This window comes from Monopterus albus, unplaced genomic scaffold, assembly GCF_001952655.1.
Source record: "Monopterus albus unplaced genomic scaffold, M_albus_1.0 scaffold94.1, whole genome shotgun sequence".
In the NCBI taxonomy this organism is placed as follows: domain Eukaryota; kingdom Metazoa; phylum Chordata; class Actinopteri; order Synbranchiformes; family Synbranchidae; genus Monopterus; species Monopterus albus.
In genome coordinates this window covers 10,631-26,320 of record NW_018127974.1, presented here as the reverse complement: position 1 = coordinate 26,320, position 15,690 = coordinate 10,631, and the positions used below count along the sequence as shown (strand labels likewise).

Here is a 15,690-nt window from a genome sequence, read left to right as displayed (position 1 = left end):
CTGAATACTTTCCGTACCCACTGTATATAAAGACAAACCCACACACACACACAGAGCATCATGAAGTTGCATCAGCACCATGTCAAGCTTGAATTTCAAGTACACTGTTCATCTATCAATGGGCTGTGACTCTCACAGTTGACAACACTAGTGGCATCGGACCTTGAATGCTAAGTGAAGTATTTGTGATGAGGAGAAGGTTCCAGGGCAACTTCAGAACTGCTGCCATGGTCTTCGTCACTGTTATTAATCCCTACAGTCTGCAACTAAAACTTTTAAAATTGGATGGAAGCAGAACAAAGGAAGTGGGACAATGAACTCATTATCTAAAAAGCTGCACTGACTGCTGCTGTTTGCTTTTATTTGAACAATTATGTCTATGAAGTAATGTTTGACAGTAAGGTAGTGACAAATCTAACTATACTCAAAAGTGTCATTTTTCAAAGTGAGGTTTATTATAACATGACTTGACTACAGTATTAAAGGGCTACAATGACTTTGCATGTTAAGTTTTTAGTTTGTGCGATTATTAAAGGGAGATAAAACTGTTTTGTAAATTTCTGACTTGCATAATTAAGCTGTAGTAGTAATACGTAGTAAGGTATACTACTGGAGCCTATGTAAAATTTAAATGGAGGGTTTTGATGCCAGCAGGTGTGAGAAGTCATGCACTGTACCAATTCATATGGTAGCTGCTAATTGTGACAACTCAACAGGCTTAAACACTGCTCACCTACATTAAAGGTACTTAATTTTATACTCGTTCATCTTTGTAGCTCTTCAAAAAGTAGCTTAAAATAGCTTAAGACCTTGTCATGGCAGCATTTAAAAGCTGACATTTTTGTGTCAAAATTAATTCATTACAGTGGAAATGTTGAATTTGTGGATTTGTTCAGCCAAGAAAAGAGTGGTTTGAATACAGTTAAGAAACAGGAGTTGATAGTACAAATATGTGTTTGGTGTCTTTAACTACATTTCTGCTGCCGCAACCTATCGAGCGGTATATCCTTCCATTAACCGTCACCTGGCATAGCCTCGGGCTGACGCAGACCTCTCTGCTATACTTTTCCATTGCATTTTTTCCTGTGTTGGTCTTTGTTTAGACGAGGGCAGGGCTGCACTCCTCATGTTCTCACAGACACACTCAGCTGAGCAGAGCATGTGAATCAAGGATCACAATGCTCCTTAGTGCAACAGTCAGCCAGTAATGGAGACAGTATGAGCAGTTTATGAAACAGCTGTCGAACAAGCAGAACACAGACTTGCAGAAACCAGTGCATGTGTGTTTACACATCTTGCTAATAGTTGAGATGTGAGGACACTGACAATAACCTGGAATGTGGTTTTAGTACTACCTGCTGTGGAGTGCCAAAATTTGGCAGGACTATGGAAGCAAAAGCAGAACCTAGGACAAATGTTACTCATTTTGTTATATTTTGGTAGATTCCTCTAGTGGAAATACCCTCTTTGTTTCTGAAAGTCATGACGTCTAAATTGTCAGACTGCTGTCCTGATCAGTATCAGTGCCAAAGATTTTAGAGTCAAAAACAAATGAAATGTGATATTGGTGTAAAGCGGTGCAAACTGGTCATATAATTTCCTGGTCACAGTGACTGATGAACTCCTTGTTACTTCTTGATTTGCCTCTTGGTGATTGCACTTGTTAGCCACAAATATAACATTGCTGAAAATGTATTCCGTCAGTTCACCTTAATTCTCACATATGAATAAACTATATCCTTGTAAACATGTTTTATCAGTTTATATGCACAATAGAAACAGTGCCCTCTGTCAGTATCTCTATTAGCTTACATTTCAGGACCTCAAGTATCCAAGTTGTTGAGGTAATGAAAGGGTGCTTTTCAAATCAGTCAGCTGAGGACAAGAAGAACCACTGAATGTCTGTGCTACCCTAGTGTGGGCTGGTTTACTTAACCTTGGCAATAGGCTCCCTACTCTGTCTGAATTAATGCAAGGCAATAAGGCACACAGCATCAAGACTCTGTTGTTATTACTCTTCAATTGTAAACCGCCCACAGAAATGGCTTTTTTCTATTTAATTTTTGTTGCAATGTTATTGTGTGTTTCAACTGATGATGCCAGACATTTCAACTGTAAGTAACTGTTCTTTTTAAATAAATACTGTATAAATGTTTGTCAGTGCAGTGTGTGTAGTAATCAGTGAAGTAGAGGCACAGCACTCATATCAGAGAGGGTGAAGAAAAAGCATGTCATCATACTAATCATTTCAAAACCACCAGTAGATCTTTACTCATTCCTCAGGAATCAGAGAAAAGAGACCTGTCTGTAGAAATGTCAGTGAAATAGTCAACATTATTATGTCTCATTGAACTTTTTTCTCTCTGCCAAAAATAGCACATTTTTATTGTTTTGTACTGAAATTCATATTTCTGTTTTGCTTTGAAGCAAGTTTGAAGACTTACTACCAAATCTGACATAAAAGTGAAAATGCTGCTTACATCCCCTCAGTCTTGGTTTTGTGTATTGAGATTAATGACGCCACACAATTAAAATGTTAATTATGTACTGACATTTAAGATGCTACCTGTACTGTACTAAAAAGTACAGAGGTGGGCTATTATTAGCAAAATACTACTTAAGGTTTCACAGTACAAATACTCATTCATTCAGTGCATTGTATTTTCTATAAAAAGTAACTAACTGTCAGGGAATGTAGCAGAGTAAAAAGTAAATGTAAAGTAGCATCAAATGCTGTATCAAATTCTCAATTAAGTACTTACTGTAAGTAAGTACAGTAATTGAGTAAATGTACTGAGCTACTTTTCACAGCTGCGTAAGTAGTTGACATTCTGGCTATAAATTCAGAGTGTGTTCTGCTCTGACCCTGTTTATCTTCCAGCTACATTTATTAGAGAACTGCTTTTCTCATCCTATCAAGAAAGCCTTCAGATTGTAGATGAAGCCTTACTCCACTCTCGACACCGGTAATGAACAGTCGAATGAATGATCATATTGTCTGCCTCTGTTTAAACTGAAACAATACTTGTTCAAAAACAATTGAAAGAAAACTAACTTTCCTTTTATCTCTCAACTTCTGTGCATAGACGGAGTGCACACTCGGCCTCCACACATGTGTTTACGTTCTTTCGGCAAACTGAGCCTGAGACCTGGGAGAGTTCCCGAGCTGCAGAGGTTTTTCTAACAACTCTGCAAGTCTTAAAGAACAGAGCAGGACAAAGATATAAAAGGGATGTCAAGATACCAGGTAGAATTGCTTTCTGTCATTAAATCCAGAGGATCTCTTCCCTGAAAGAAACCTTTGGAGACAGTTGTAAACCATGTCAGAACAACTTTTACACAATCAAAAATAATATATTCACTGCCACTAAAACACTGGACACTTTAACCAGATATCAAAATCCTCAACACTTTAACTTTACTCCAAAAAGAGGAACATATTAAATTGCTGTTCATAAATGTTGGCACAATTAAATTTCTTTTTTTTTTTCTTAACTTTACTGTGTTACTTTTTTAGAGTTGTTGTCATGGGAGGACGTGGAGCTGATTGCAGAGCTCTCTCAGTGTTTTCCTGCAACACATCTAGCTGTCTGTCAGCAAAGTCACCTCAACAAATATCGCTCCATATCTGGTGTCTGCAATAACAGGTAGACTCGCTTATTACCTTTTGAAAAACCAAAGAACCAGGACTGCACTGTTATAAAGTAAAATGTATTGTATACAGTATAAGAACCAGTAAAGCAGGGATATTCTTTTTGTAACTACTGTACATTTCATGCAAATCACATTTTTGGAAAACTACTATACGTAAAGCGAATAGGCACAGGACAGGCATTAGTGAAGAAAGTCCTTAGATATGAGTTAAGGTAAAAGCCATTTCTCATGATTTTGGTAATCCAAACCACCAAACCTTTATCATTAACAATGCAGCAGCCCAGTTTTCCTTACAGCTTCAAAATTTAAGTGGCAATTTATTTTTCCCAAACTGAAAATGAAAAGTTCATTTCATATTCGATTTCAGTTTCATCATAGTAGCAAGGGCATATTTTTGTGTATAATAAACCTAGTTTTTAGTTTGAGCAGTAATGGTGCATTTTCAAACTTCAAAATCAATAAAACATTCAAGTTTAAGTTTTTGTGTTAGGCCATTTGCATACCAATAAAAGTTCGATTTTTGTAAACGGTGTAACTTAAAATTGTCAGTTATAAACCTCCAGAGTTCTAGTACTCTATGCTGCTGTTACCCCACCCAGTCTCCTAGACATTAAATTAGATTAAATTAATCTAAATACATTTATATCATTATATAAATTGCATTTATATGCAGCACAACTGAATTACAACTATAGATTCATAATAATATTGTACAATATCTGCTTTTAGCAACTCCAGGTTACTGTTAGAGAAAGATCATTGTTGTAGTTTAATACTGACAAAGCACAAGACAGAGGCAGGTTTGCTTTTTATGGAAATTTAACCAAAATTACAGTTTTTTTCTAATCTTAACTAAATTGCTTTTGTTGTCTAAACCTAACACAAAATGTGCGACTCGGGATGTGAACCCTGGCTGCTACTAGCACACCTCACCTGAATCTTCAACTGAACTATCGCCAGCTGTGTTGCATCATGGGTAATGTGGTCATTAGGCTTTGCTAAAGAAGAATGCATGTAACCATGAAGGCATTATTTGTAGTTCAGCTGCACAAATTTCCTTTTTGTAAAACTATCCACTGTGAATATGACAGTACTGTATAACAATACTGACTGCTGTCATCGTTTCTGTAACAACATTGGTTGGCTGAAAATAAACCCCATCGGTCTATATGCAGCACGTGGTTTTCCCGAGGAAGATGGTCCCCCTCACGTGCACATAACAAATAAACACTCTCATAGACGGACTCCATGCTGCATCCCTACTGTACCAGTCATTGCGAATCAAAATAGATTTAGCAAACCTCTCAGGTAGCTGATATGTACATGTATACTGTACTGTATGCAGTTGAGTTTAGATGTATTAATTAGTATTAATACATTAGTATTAATACTACATAATATTAGCATTAATTTAAACTTTTGTCATTTGGAGAAAAACAAATGCAGTTAAGTTCAGTGATGGACTATGGTATTTTGTATTATAGTATTTTTGGACACACTCCATGGTTCTTTTTGTCAGGCAAAATCCTCTATGGGGAGCAGCCAACACTGCCTTGGTGAGATGGCTTCCAGCTGAATATGAAGACGGGGAGAAAGAACCCAAGGGTTGGAACCGAGGACGGCTCCATAATGGATTCCAACTTCCCCAGGTAATCTACAAAATGTTGGTCTGATGAACACAACAGTCTTGGTGGAGAAATTAGAACTGAAGTGAGCTCACCCTGCAAATCCAATTTCATGTTGCATTCCATTTATTTTGCTGACCTGTTTTATAGCAGATAAAGTCCACACTGCTATTTCGGAAGCGCGTGAGATGACATAGATTTTGGTTCCATTTGAATATTATGGTCTGCTCTTTAAATGATGCCATTTCCATAACTTGAAAGGAGTTGATTTCTAGTTGTGTGGATAAACATTACTTTTCTCAAACAGCAGATGAAACTGTTATGGTGATTTTTGCCCTGAATTTCAGTCTTAATTTATGCACTCATTACACAGGGTGAGGTCCTTTAGTGGAAGAACTCGTCAATTATGTATCAGTTGCATCCAGCCAGCAGTTTACTTCCATATATAAATATACTAAAGTCTTAGATAATTAATAACCTTTGATCTTTACTTTTTTCTTCCTTTTAAATAGGGGTCAAGTAAATAATGTCTTAGATGTACTGAATAACTCATTTTAACAAGTTGCCAAAATCTTTTTTGTTGGAGAATTTATAAGAAAGAAAGTGTTTGATAGACATTTCACAGCCCCTTTGTTGAGCACAAAGCATTTATCTATAAGTTAATGAATTAGAGAAGAACTAGGTCACAAAAAAAAAAGAAATTTCTCATCCATCTCAGCCCCTGAATGTGACTTGATAGGCCTTTGTTTGTCACTGCAGAGATGGCTGGGTGAAAGTGCAACAGCACACTATAAAATGTACTGTAGTACTCACTGTCATCTAAAATAATAAAATATGTGTCAACAGCCACGGGAAATCAGCAAGGAAATACTGCAGAGCTCTTCTAAACATAAAGAAGACATCTATTCTCACCTGCTGGTGGAGTGGGGTCAGTACATTGACCATGACATAACCTTTACCCCTCAAAGCACTGGCAGTGCTGCTTTGTGGACTGGCGTGGACTGTTTGAACACGTGTGAAAATGTACATCCATGCTTTCCCATTGAGGTAAACAGAAAGCACCAGTCTTACTACATTTTGCTTACCTGGATTTTCCAAGCTGGTATTGTAAAGGAATAGTTGCACATTTTGTGAAATATGCATTTTCACCATCTTGCTCAGAGTTAAATTAAAAGACTTTATATGGCCATTCAAAATCAAGCTAAAGCCAGCAGCCAGTTAGCTTAGTTTAGTATAAGACTGACTTCCTGGAGTCTTCTTGTCAGTGTGAGGTTGCCACACAATCACTCCAGGATTTTGTTCCTCTCGAGAAAGAAATAGTCCCACACATGGCCCTCCATAAAACCATAAATTGTCCTTTTTACATGATGGCTTTTGTACACATTAAAAAAAATTGTTACTTTTTGAAGTACTGGTAGATGAATATAATTACCTTTTGCACAGAGCCAAGCTACCCATTTCCTCCTGTTTTCTTTATGCTATTGCCACTCCAGCAGCTTCATATTAAAACAACAGACACTAGAGTACTTTTAATCCTCTCATTAATCTCAGTGAAACCCAAATAAGTGTATTTTAAAATTGCATGATCACAGCAATGAATACAATGGATAGATATTCAAAGTAGTTTAAAATGCTGTTGAAGCAGATTGTTGTAAATGAATTTTGTCTTTTCTACAGTCAGATGATATACTTTCTGGTGCGCAAGGCTGCATGGCTTTTTATCGCTCCACAGCAGCCTGCTCCATCAGTTCTGGGTCTGACATTGGACAAGCTCTGCAGCGACAACAGATGAATGCCATCACATCCTTCATGGATGCTTCAGTTGTATACGGCTACACTCCAAAGCTGGAGAGCTTCCTTCGTGACCTCTCTGGCCGTAATGGGAAACTTGCAGTGAACAACCAATTCGAGGATCCAAAAGGAAGACCCTACCTTCCTTTTGTAGCCACTCTGCCGTCAGCCTGCCACCAAGATCCACAGGGAGAGAGAGTGGAGTGTTTCAGTGCTGGAGACAGTCGGGTCAATGAGGGTTTGCCCTTGACTGCTTTGCATACACTGTGGCTTAGAGAACACAATCGAATTGCAGAAGCATTGAAACACATTAATACTCACTGGGACCCAGAGGTGATATACCAAGAAACTCGCAAGATTATTGGAGCTCTACACCAGGTATGCAGCCTAAAATAGTTTGAGTATGTCAAGATAAAAACCTGTTTAAAATATAAAAGAATAAAAATAGAGATTGTGCTGGATACCTGTTAATCTCACATTACTGAACCAGCCAAGCAACTAACTCGTTGTAAAACCTCAAATTGTTGTGGCATTTCTGTGAGGTGGATATATTTAAAATCTATTCCCCCTGCGTTGTCTTTATCTGAAGTTAAACTAGCTCTAGATTTCACTTTTAGCATACACAAATGAAAGATAATAATCATTTTGGCAAGAAAACAAATAAATGCATTTTTAAAAATGATTAAATTTTCCTTTAAATTGCTTATTTTGTCTGACCAACAAATCAAAACCCAATACTAATCCCTCCACAATTGCAGGCTCTCAGTCATAGACTATTGCAGATTATTCAGTCCAGTAAACCTCAAATATCCATATTTGAGAAGCTGGAACCAGTGAATTTTAACACTTCATTAAGCAGAGTTAGAGGTTTGCATTGTTTTGTCATTGTAAATAAGCAAAAGTGTTTTCTGCCAAGGAAAGTAGCAACCACTTCTCTGTCCCTATGCCAAAAAAGCAAAGTGTTAGCATCAGCCATCTTTACCAGAACCCCACAGAGATCTGAAATTAAGTAAAAAATTGAGTTTTAAAAACTGCTTCTGTATTGTAATTCTGTTCTTTTGGTTTGGTGTGAGTGCTCTTTATGCTTTATAACACTGAACTTGTACACTTAAGGATTGCCCCAGAGAAACAGTTTTGTTTCTTATATTCAGAGGGATGACACACTTGTCTATGTTGCTGCGACCAGCTGTAGCAGCCTGTAGTCCTTTCCTTTCGTAGTCACTGCTGTCATTGACCACAGACCTCAGTCAGAATGTCCCTTTGGGTAACACTGTAGTTCCATGGTCTATCTATAATTTCTAGTCACTTCAACCATGGACTAGTTTTGTTGGATTACATATAGGAGAACAGCTCATTACCAACTATTTAGTTTATCACTAAATTGTGTCCACATGTAAATTATTCCTTGTAAAAACCGCATATTAAGGGGCTGAAGATCAAATTTGATAGTGGTGGTGTAAATGCTACGTGTTACAGAGCTGGTAATGATGAGAAATTATATGAAGATTGTGCTCTTGTTGATGAAGGCTATCAGAATTTTGATTCACATAAAGGGACTGTGGACATCTGGATGAACTGTTCTACAGCAACATTTCTCTAACTAGGGCCCGTCCTTAGTATATAAAGGACGATGGTGCTTTGTGTAACTTAGATGAAATGCAGTTTGGAGGAGAAAGGCTTCAGGGATCCATGCCTCTCTCGGGCACTGGCAGACCCCCTGCATGAAAGGAGGAGAAAGAGAAGAGAGAAAGATGCAGAGAAACGAGGAGGGAGGGAGAGAAGGTTATGAAAAGTGAAGTGGAAATAAGGCTTATTTGGTGGTTTCAATATGATAAGAGAAGTAAAGGGTGTGTACTTCAGGCATGCCCTGCTCCTGAACCTTAGGTTAAAATCTCCAGATCACTAGATGGGACCCGCCCTCGGTATGTAAAGGAATATGGCGCTTTGTGTAACTTAGATGAACTGTGGTTTGGGGGAGAAAGAGTTTGGGGATCCATGCTGCAGTCAAGCACTGCATGAATGATTGTTCCCCTGACACTGCAGTCTGATGACTGCTCCTCTGATGGGACCGAAATTATGTGAAGCACTGCAACTTATAACTGAGACAGTCAAAGCTTTGTTTTCTTGTCACGGCTGACACATTGTGGATCAACTTCAGTTTGTGTAGGATGTTGCTCGCAGGTCCAGTAGTTAACAAACATTAGATTATGCCTTGGGAAATTTCTGGCTAAGACAGTTATTAACTATGTTATTCTAGTAGTTTGGTTCTGTATTCAACCCCCTTTCAGAATCTTGAGCCATTTAGGTTATCCAGTCTCAGCCATCATTATTACCTTAGTACAGTAATTTGATCTTAAACAGTATTCATAACAGATTAGCAGGACCTGCATTTTCATTGGTAAAGCAGCTGAAAGTGAACTCTGTCAGGTTTTATATCTGTTTTGTAACTTGAAGCTACAGTACATGACACCAAATGTGATCCCACCAACGTGTATCTGAATTTGTGTGAATGCATGCATGTGATAAGCATTAAGATTCAAATGGTGACCTGAGGCCTTTATAAACAGTGATGAGGACATGAAATTATCTGCATTGAACTATGAGGAAACCAAATGTGCCATCATAAGCTCAGCCCCAGATAATAACCATGAGAGATTATATTCCAAAAATTATTGGCCCGGAATCTTTTGAATATTACATCGGACCCTATGGGGGATATGATCCGACTATGAACCCCTCAGCTTCCAATGTGTTTGCCACCGCTGCATTCAGGTTCGGCCATGCTACCATCTCTCCGATCCTCAGGAGACTGAACAAGACCTTCCAGGAACATGAGACCTTCCCCCACTTGAGATTACACAACACTTTCTTCAGTCCATGGAGAATAGTCAGTGAAGGTCAGTACACTCTTGTGAAGCTGCCTACTGGAACTAATAAGCTGTCCTGCAACCACACTAAACACACTATAAAAAGAGGGAATGTGAACGGAATGAAATAAATACTCTCTTTAGGTCAGTTTATGCAATGAAACTATGTCTTAGTGTAACAATTATTTGCACATACTAGTGGCTCATATGATGTATGTTAGACCACTGACTGGACATTTTTATGTCTAGTATGGTTTAGACAGTACAGCACGTATACACCACGTATGGATGGTACAAATGTTAACGCAACTTCACTTAGTAAACATGGTCCATTTGCAGTCTAATCTTATACACAGACATCCCAGCCTCTTCCAACATCAAATGATTGTCAGTGTTCAGTCATGAAATAAATTTAACTGCTATCAAGTTTGTCATTTGTACCACAGGCAATGTGCTAAACTAAACTTTTAAAAGAAACAGTATGCTGCACTAGGCTGTTGTTTTTCTTTTTTGTCCTATATTTGTTTACATTTTAAAAAGTTAAGTATGCCAGATCTGCTGTTAGCTGTTCCTGTTTGCAGTTTGCAATAAGGATACACTCACAACTATCAGTGAATGAATTAAAAATATGATGGATGGATATCAGACATAATAATATACTTGGAAAGTTTAAGCCATACTAAATTGAAAAATAGTGTTTGATTTCTGAGTTTGATTTTGAGTGTGTGTGTATACAAACTGCAGCATTTGTGCCCTAATTGGTTCCAAACAATTGTTCTCTTGTTTTTACAGCACGAGTGCACAAATGCATGACTGAATGTACAATTCACATACATTTGAAGTGTAAAATGAAAGGTGATGTGTCATTGATGATGCATGTTTATATATGATATGTGAGTCAAAATAACTAGTAATATAAGACATGAGATGCTCTCCACCACTTTTATTTTGTCAAAGTACATGTAGCTCTCAGGGAATTATCAATACACAACTTCTTTATTACTTACGTATGCATATGAATTTATCATGTATCAAGATGCACAGCATATGATATGAAACAACACTAGTGTTTATTTAGAGTCGTGTTTGTGTCCACCTGGTGAATGTAAGTTCAGTATTCACTCTCTTTTAGCTCCAGCTCCTGAGAGAAAGACAGTATCTGGCTCTTCAGCTGTTAAATGCTCCAATATGTTCCTCAGGTTGTCTCCAATAATGACTGTTGATTATTTGGTGCTGAGCAACTAGTGAGCAGTGATTTTAAGAGCTTCACTGAAAACAAATGCCTGCAGTCAAAAACGAAGCAGTGAGAGTGAACTAAAACAGAAAGCTGAGGGCTTGACAGCTTAAAATAAAAAGCTAAAACTTTAAAGCTTTGCAAAGCCAAGGGAAGCTGCAGGTTCTAGTGATAATCATCTGTAGGTTTGTCACTATGAGCAACCCATGTCATTTTTTTACACTATTATGATAAAAAAATATAAATTTAAGCTTTAATACTTCGATATGCAAAATATTTTACGTACATTTTCAATAAAATTACCATTTTTTAAAATCTGTTTTCTATGTATGTGAATAAAAAAAATGTAATTCTCAAAACCATTAAAATATTTAAATGGATTAGATGACTGTATGACCTGCAGAAAGTTCTTGCCTTGCTGCGGTGACACAGGATCTGTCCAGTAGTCTTACTACTGAGCACAGTTGATTATAATAAATGACACCTTCATGCACAACAGTCCACTCATGCTATTTGTTCATATGTAATTGTTTCAACACCAGTGAGCCCAGGGGAAGCAGCCAATCAAGCATAGGAGTGATACACAAACTGATTTTGTGAACAGCATAAAGAAAAAATTCGATCAAAGGAAAAGTTTACTCACCAACCATACAGTATATCTTCCAATTTTCTTGATTTTCTGTTTTCATTTTTGATAATCAACAGGCGAGATTGGCTAAAACGAGGATACTTTTTGCAGTTTTCTGATGAGATGCCAGAAAAACTATAATGTTTGATAAGTCTCACAGACGGAAAAAAAAAGTGGAGTTATATATTGAATGAAATACTGTTTTGTGTCTAAGGTGGGATAGAACCAATCCTGAGAGGTATAATTGGATCTCCAGCACCAGCTGTTAGTGCACATGTGCTGATGGCAGAGGAGGTGACTCAAAGGCTTGTCGTCCTTGGTATACCACAGCACTTGGACCTGGCCTCACTGAACCTGCAGAGGGGAAGGGATCACGGTCTCCCAGGTAAGCCCTGAGTTGAGAGTCAAGCCTGTCAAATCAGAGTGACAAATAGCAATCATGGCACTATTTAATCTTTATCTCCCTTTGCCAACACATTTAACCACATACTTTTATAATAGCAAACGTGTCTGTCAAACCATTGACAACCACATTGATGTGTAGGCATTATACAGTTAGACAATGACCCGTGCTGTTAGTAGCTTGCCTCTGAAGTTGTCTGATTCCTGGTTCTTGATGAATAAATGAAAGTATCAATCCTGTACTTATTTTTATTGCCAGTTTGTCATAAAACACCAAACTAAACCACAATCCGCAAAAATAGCTCAGTCCAGACTGAACTGATGTTTGATCATTCATACATGCATTATTATACAAACTACCAGAAACTATTTTACTCTCTCTGAAAAACTAATAACACTGAGCATTTTGAGAAATATGTTTAAATGTTCTTACCGAGACTTATAAGTTAGATACAAATTTGATATGTAGGCTTTTTTGTCAGATTGAGTAATGAATCATCACATCTAATGAATACAACTCTTCAAATAATATAACTATAGACAGATATTTATTATTTGATGTTTGTTTTCAGAATATTCATTAATTGCTTATTTACTATGCGATGATGATTATATCATGATGTATAAATTTATTATTTGTGCTGTGGTAATTTGCTATTTGAAGGAATTGAGTTTTATTCATTAATGTACTCTGACATAATATAAGCTTCCATACTCATGCCTGTATGCTAAATATGAAGCTGCAGCCAGAAATAACTGGTTAGTCTCACTTAGTTTAAGGGGAACTCCATTACCTTTATACATCAAAGTCTGTTTCCATTTGTTGGAGATGTAATGTGTTTCAAAAGTTGTATAAAGTCTGTTGTAATTCCAGAGGAAACTCTGATAAATTTGAGCTGCAGACTACAAGTGTGACAATGAAAAAAGCCTGAGGGTGACAACTTTAGGATACATTAGCTGCTACTAGCATAACACACCAAAATCTCTGTGGGTGGTCAAGTTGCATTGTGGGTCATATCTCTGGATACAGTGTTTGCTACTTTGTTAAAAGACTGTAGTGTTAAATCACTGGAATTCTTTTTTGGCATAAAGACTGGAAACAGAGGAAACTGGCTACCACGAGTCTGTTTAGACAAAATCCACCTACCAGCAACTTTTTAGCTCTGTGTTTTAGCTGTAGCAAAGATCTCAACTAACTCAACTAAGTTGACTAAAAAGCAAAATGTGAATAAATCTGCTCATTATTAATTTATTTTGTACTGAAATTACTTTCCAGGATATAACAATTGGAGAGCATTCTGTGGACTTAAAGGCATTAAGACATTAGATGATCTCAAAAAGACTGTGAGAGACTCCAAGGTTGCTGAAAAGATATTAAAAATATACAAACATTCTGACAATATCGATGTATGGCTTGGAGGACTTATTGAAAACTTGTTACCAGACTCCAGAACTGGTCCCCTCTTTGCTTGCCTGATTGGAAAGCAGATGAAGGCGCTTCGTGACGGTGATAGGTATATTAATATTTGTTAATGTTTAAAAATGAAATGAAATAAAGATTCCAGTTCAACATATTTATAAAATGTCATATTTTTAAATGGAGAAATCAACCATTTTTGGTTTTCAGGTTTTGGTGGGAAGCTGAGGGTATGTTTACCAAGCAGCAGAAGACTGAGCTTTCAAAAGGTTCTCTGTCTCGGATCATCTGTGACAACACTGACATAACGGAAGTCCCCTCTGACTCATTCAGATTTGGGAAATACCCCACTGATTACATCTCTTGTGATCATATACCACTAATGAATTTGGAGGCTTGGAGAGAGGAGAAGAGCCAAGGTGGGCCTGAGAGACTTGTTGGGGTCATCCTAGTATTTAAGATAAAATGAATGCCTGTTTTTTTAATTTTTATTTTATGAATCCACTATACATTATTTTGAAATGTTTTATCACTCCCTTCCAGACTCAGAACGCTGTACCTCTCCAGCAAAGATAAAGAATGGGGATTTCATATTGTCCTCTACATCTGGCAAATTGGTTGCTCTGTACTCCTGTTATCATGGCTTCAAATTAAAGGGCACTGCTGCAGTAGTTTGTGAGGGAAACCGGTGGGGCGGTCAACCCCCACAATGTACAGGTATGTAAACTATTGTTGCCATGAACTGGTTTTTGGTAGAGTTGTCAGAGTTAATGTGATAATAACAAGTTAACACAAATTCCTTTTAACACCACTAAGTTTTTGGACAGGTGATTAATGTATCACATTCTGTGATCATGACCCTCAGCCTGCCCCCTAGTTGGGGAAATCAGGAAGTGATGCAGCAGTTAACAGTGTTGATGGCATGCAGAAACAAACCTTGCTGAACAGAAATGAATAAAGAAATGAATCTTTTGAATGGCAAGTTGACAACCTGTATGAAGATAAGAAAACTAAAGTGGAGGAGGTGTTGGGACAGACAAACACGGTTATACTCACCTGAGACTACTGGACTGCTTTCAGTAATCACATTTAACTTGGGGTTCCTTTATGGTACATTTAGTACCAGGGGTGGAAGAAGTACTCACATCCTTTACTTAATTAAGTAAAAATAGCAATACAACAATGTAAAAATCCTGCATTCATATTTTAACTTAAGTAAAAGTACAAATGTATTTGCATCAAAACATACTTAAACTACTAAAAGTAAAAGTACTCTTTATGCAGAATGGCAAATTTCACATTCCTGTATATCATCTTATTGTATTATAACTACTGATGGTTTATTGTGTCCATCACATTTAATTTTGCAGCTGGTAAAGGAGGAGCTAGTTTTAACAGCTTATTTGCATTTAATTTGTATTACTGCTGGGTAGCTTGTGAATTCTTTGCCATAGATCAATGTGGTTTTATAATTATACTGCATTTTCTGTATTTATCTGGTTCTGAAAAGTAACTCGTTTCTAAAGTTATAGAGTAAATGTAGTGGAGTAAAAAGTACAATATTTACCTCTAAAATGTAGCAAAATCAAAGGATGAAGTAACAGATAACAAAAATATTCAAGTAAAGTACGGATACCTCAAAATTGGAATTAAGTACAGTGGGGGTGGCTGTGGCTCAGGAGGTAGAGTGGGTCGTCTCCTAACCGGAAGATTAGCAGTTTAATTCCCAGCTTCTCCAGCCCACATGTTGAAGTGTCCTTGAGCAAGACCCTGAACCCTACTTTGCTGTGAAGGAACAAACAAAATCTTTGTTCGCAGTGAAATCTGTATTTTGTGCAGACTTCTGTGCACTTGAATGGTCTTTCCCTGCAGAATCCTCTTATAGTAAAAGGCTACTATTTTGTAGGATGTGTGACGTGTTTTGCATCCTGGGTGTGTTGTTTTGTGAATTATGCTGTTTTTAGAGTCCTGTTGTCAAAATTGTGTTAGCAATTGTAAAAAGAACATGCAAACATACTCTATATTTTATAGTTCAGCCTTTGTAAGGTTTGGTTTAACACCACAGGCATTCC

At 37.3% G+C, this 15,690-nt stretch overlaps 1 protein-coding gene across 1 annotated transcript in view; it reads left to right on the top strand.

Annotated features, from left to right (window-relative positions):
• The first annotated feature begins 631 nt into the window (after window positions 1-631).
• tpo (thyroid peroxidase) overlaps window positions 632-15,690 on the top strand; it is a 17,443-nt gene continuing 2,384 nt past the window's right edge. The window contains exons 1-11 of the mRNA XM_020608696.1: window positions 632-654; window positions 3,087-3,247; window positions 3,518-3,647; window positions 5,174-5,303; window positions 6,126-6,326; window positions 6,957-7,448; window positions 9,709-9,967; window positions 12,014-12,184; window positions 13,478-13,715; window positions 13,829-14,037; window positions 14,162-14,335. Coding sequence (XP_020464352.1) covers window positions 632-654; window positions 3,087-3,247; window positions 3,518-3,647; window positions 5,174-5,303; window positions 6,126-6,326; window positions 6,957-7,448; window positions 9,709-9,967; window positions 12,014-12,184; window positions 13,478-13,715; window positions 13,829-14,037; window positions 14,162-14,335 — 2,188 coding nt within the window. The remainder of the gene's footprint in view (window positions 655-3,086; window positions 3,248-3,517; window positions 3,648-5,173; window positions 5,304-6,125; window positions 6,327-6,956; window positions 7,449-9,708; window positions 9,968-12,013; window positions 12,185-13,477; window positions 13,716-13,828; window positions 14,038-14,161; window positions 14,336-15,690) is intronic.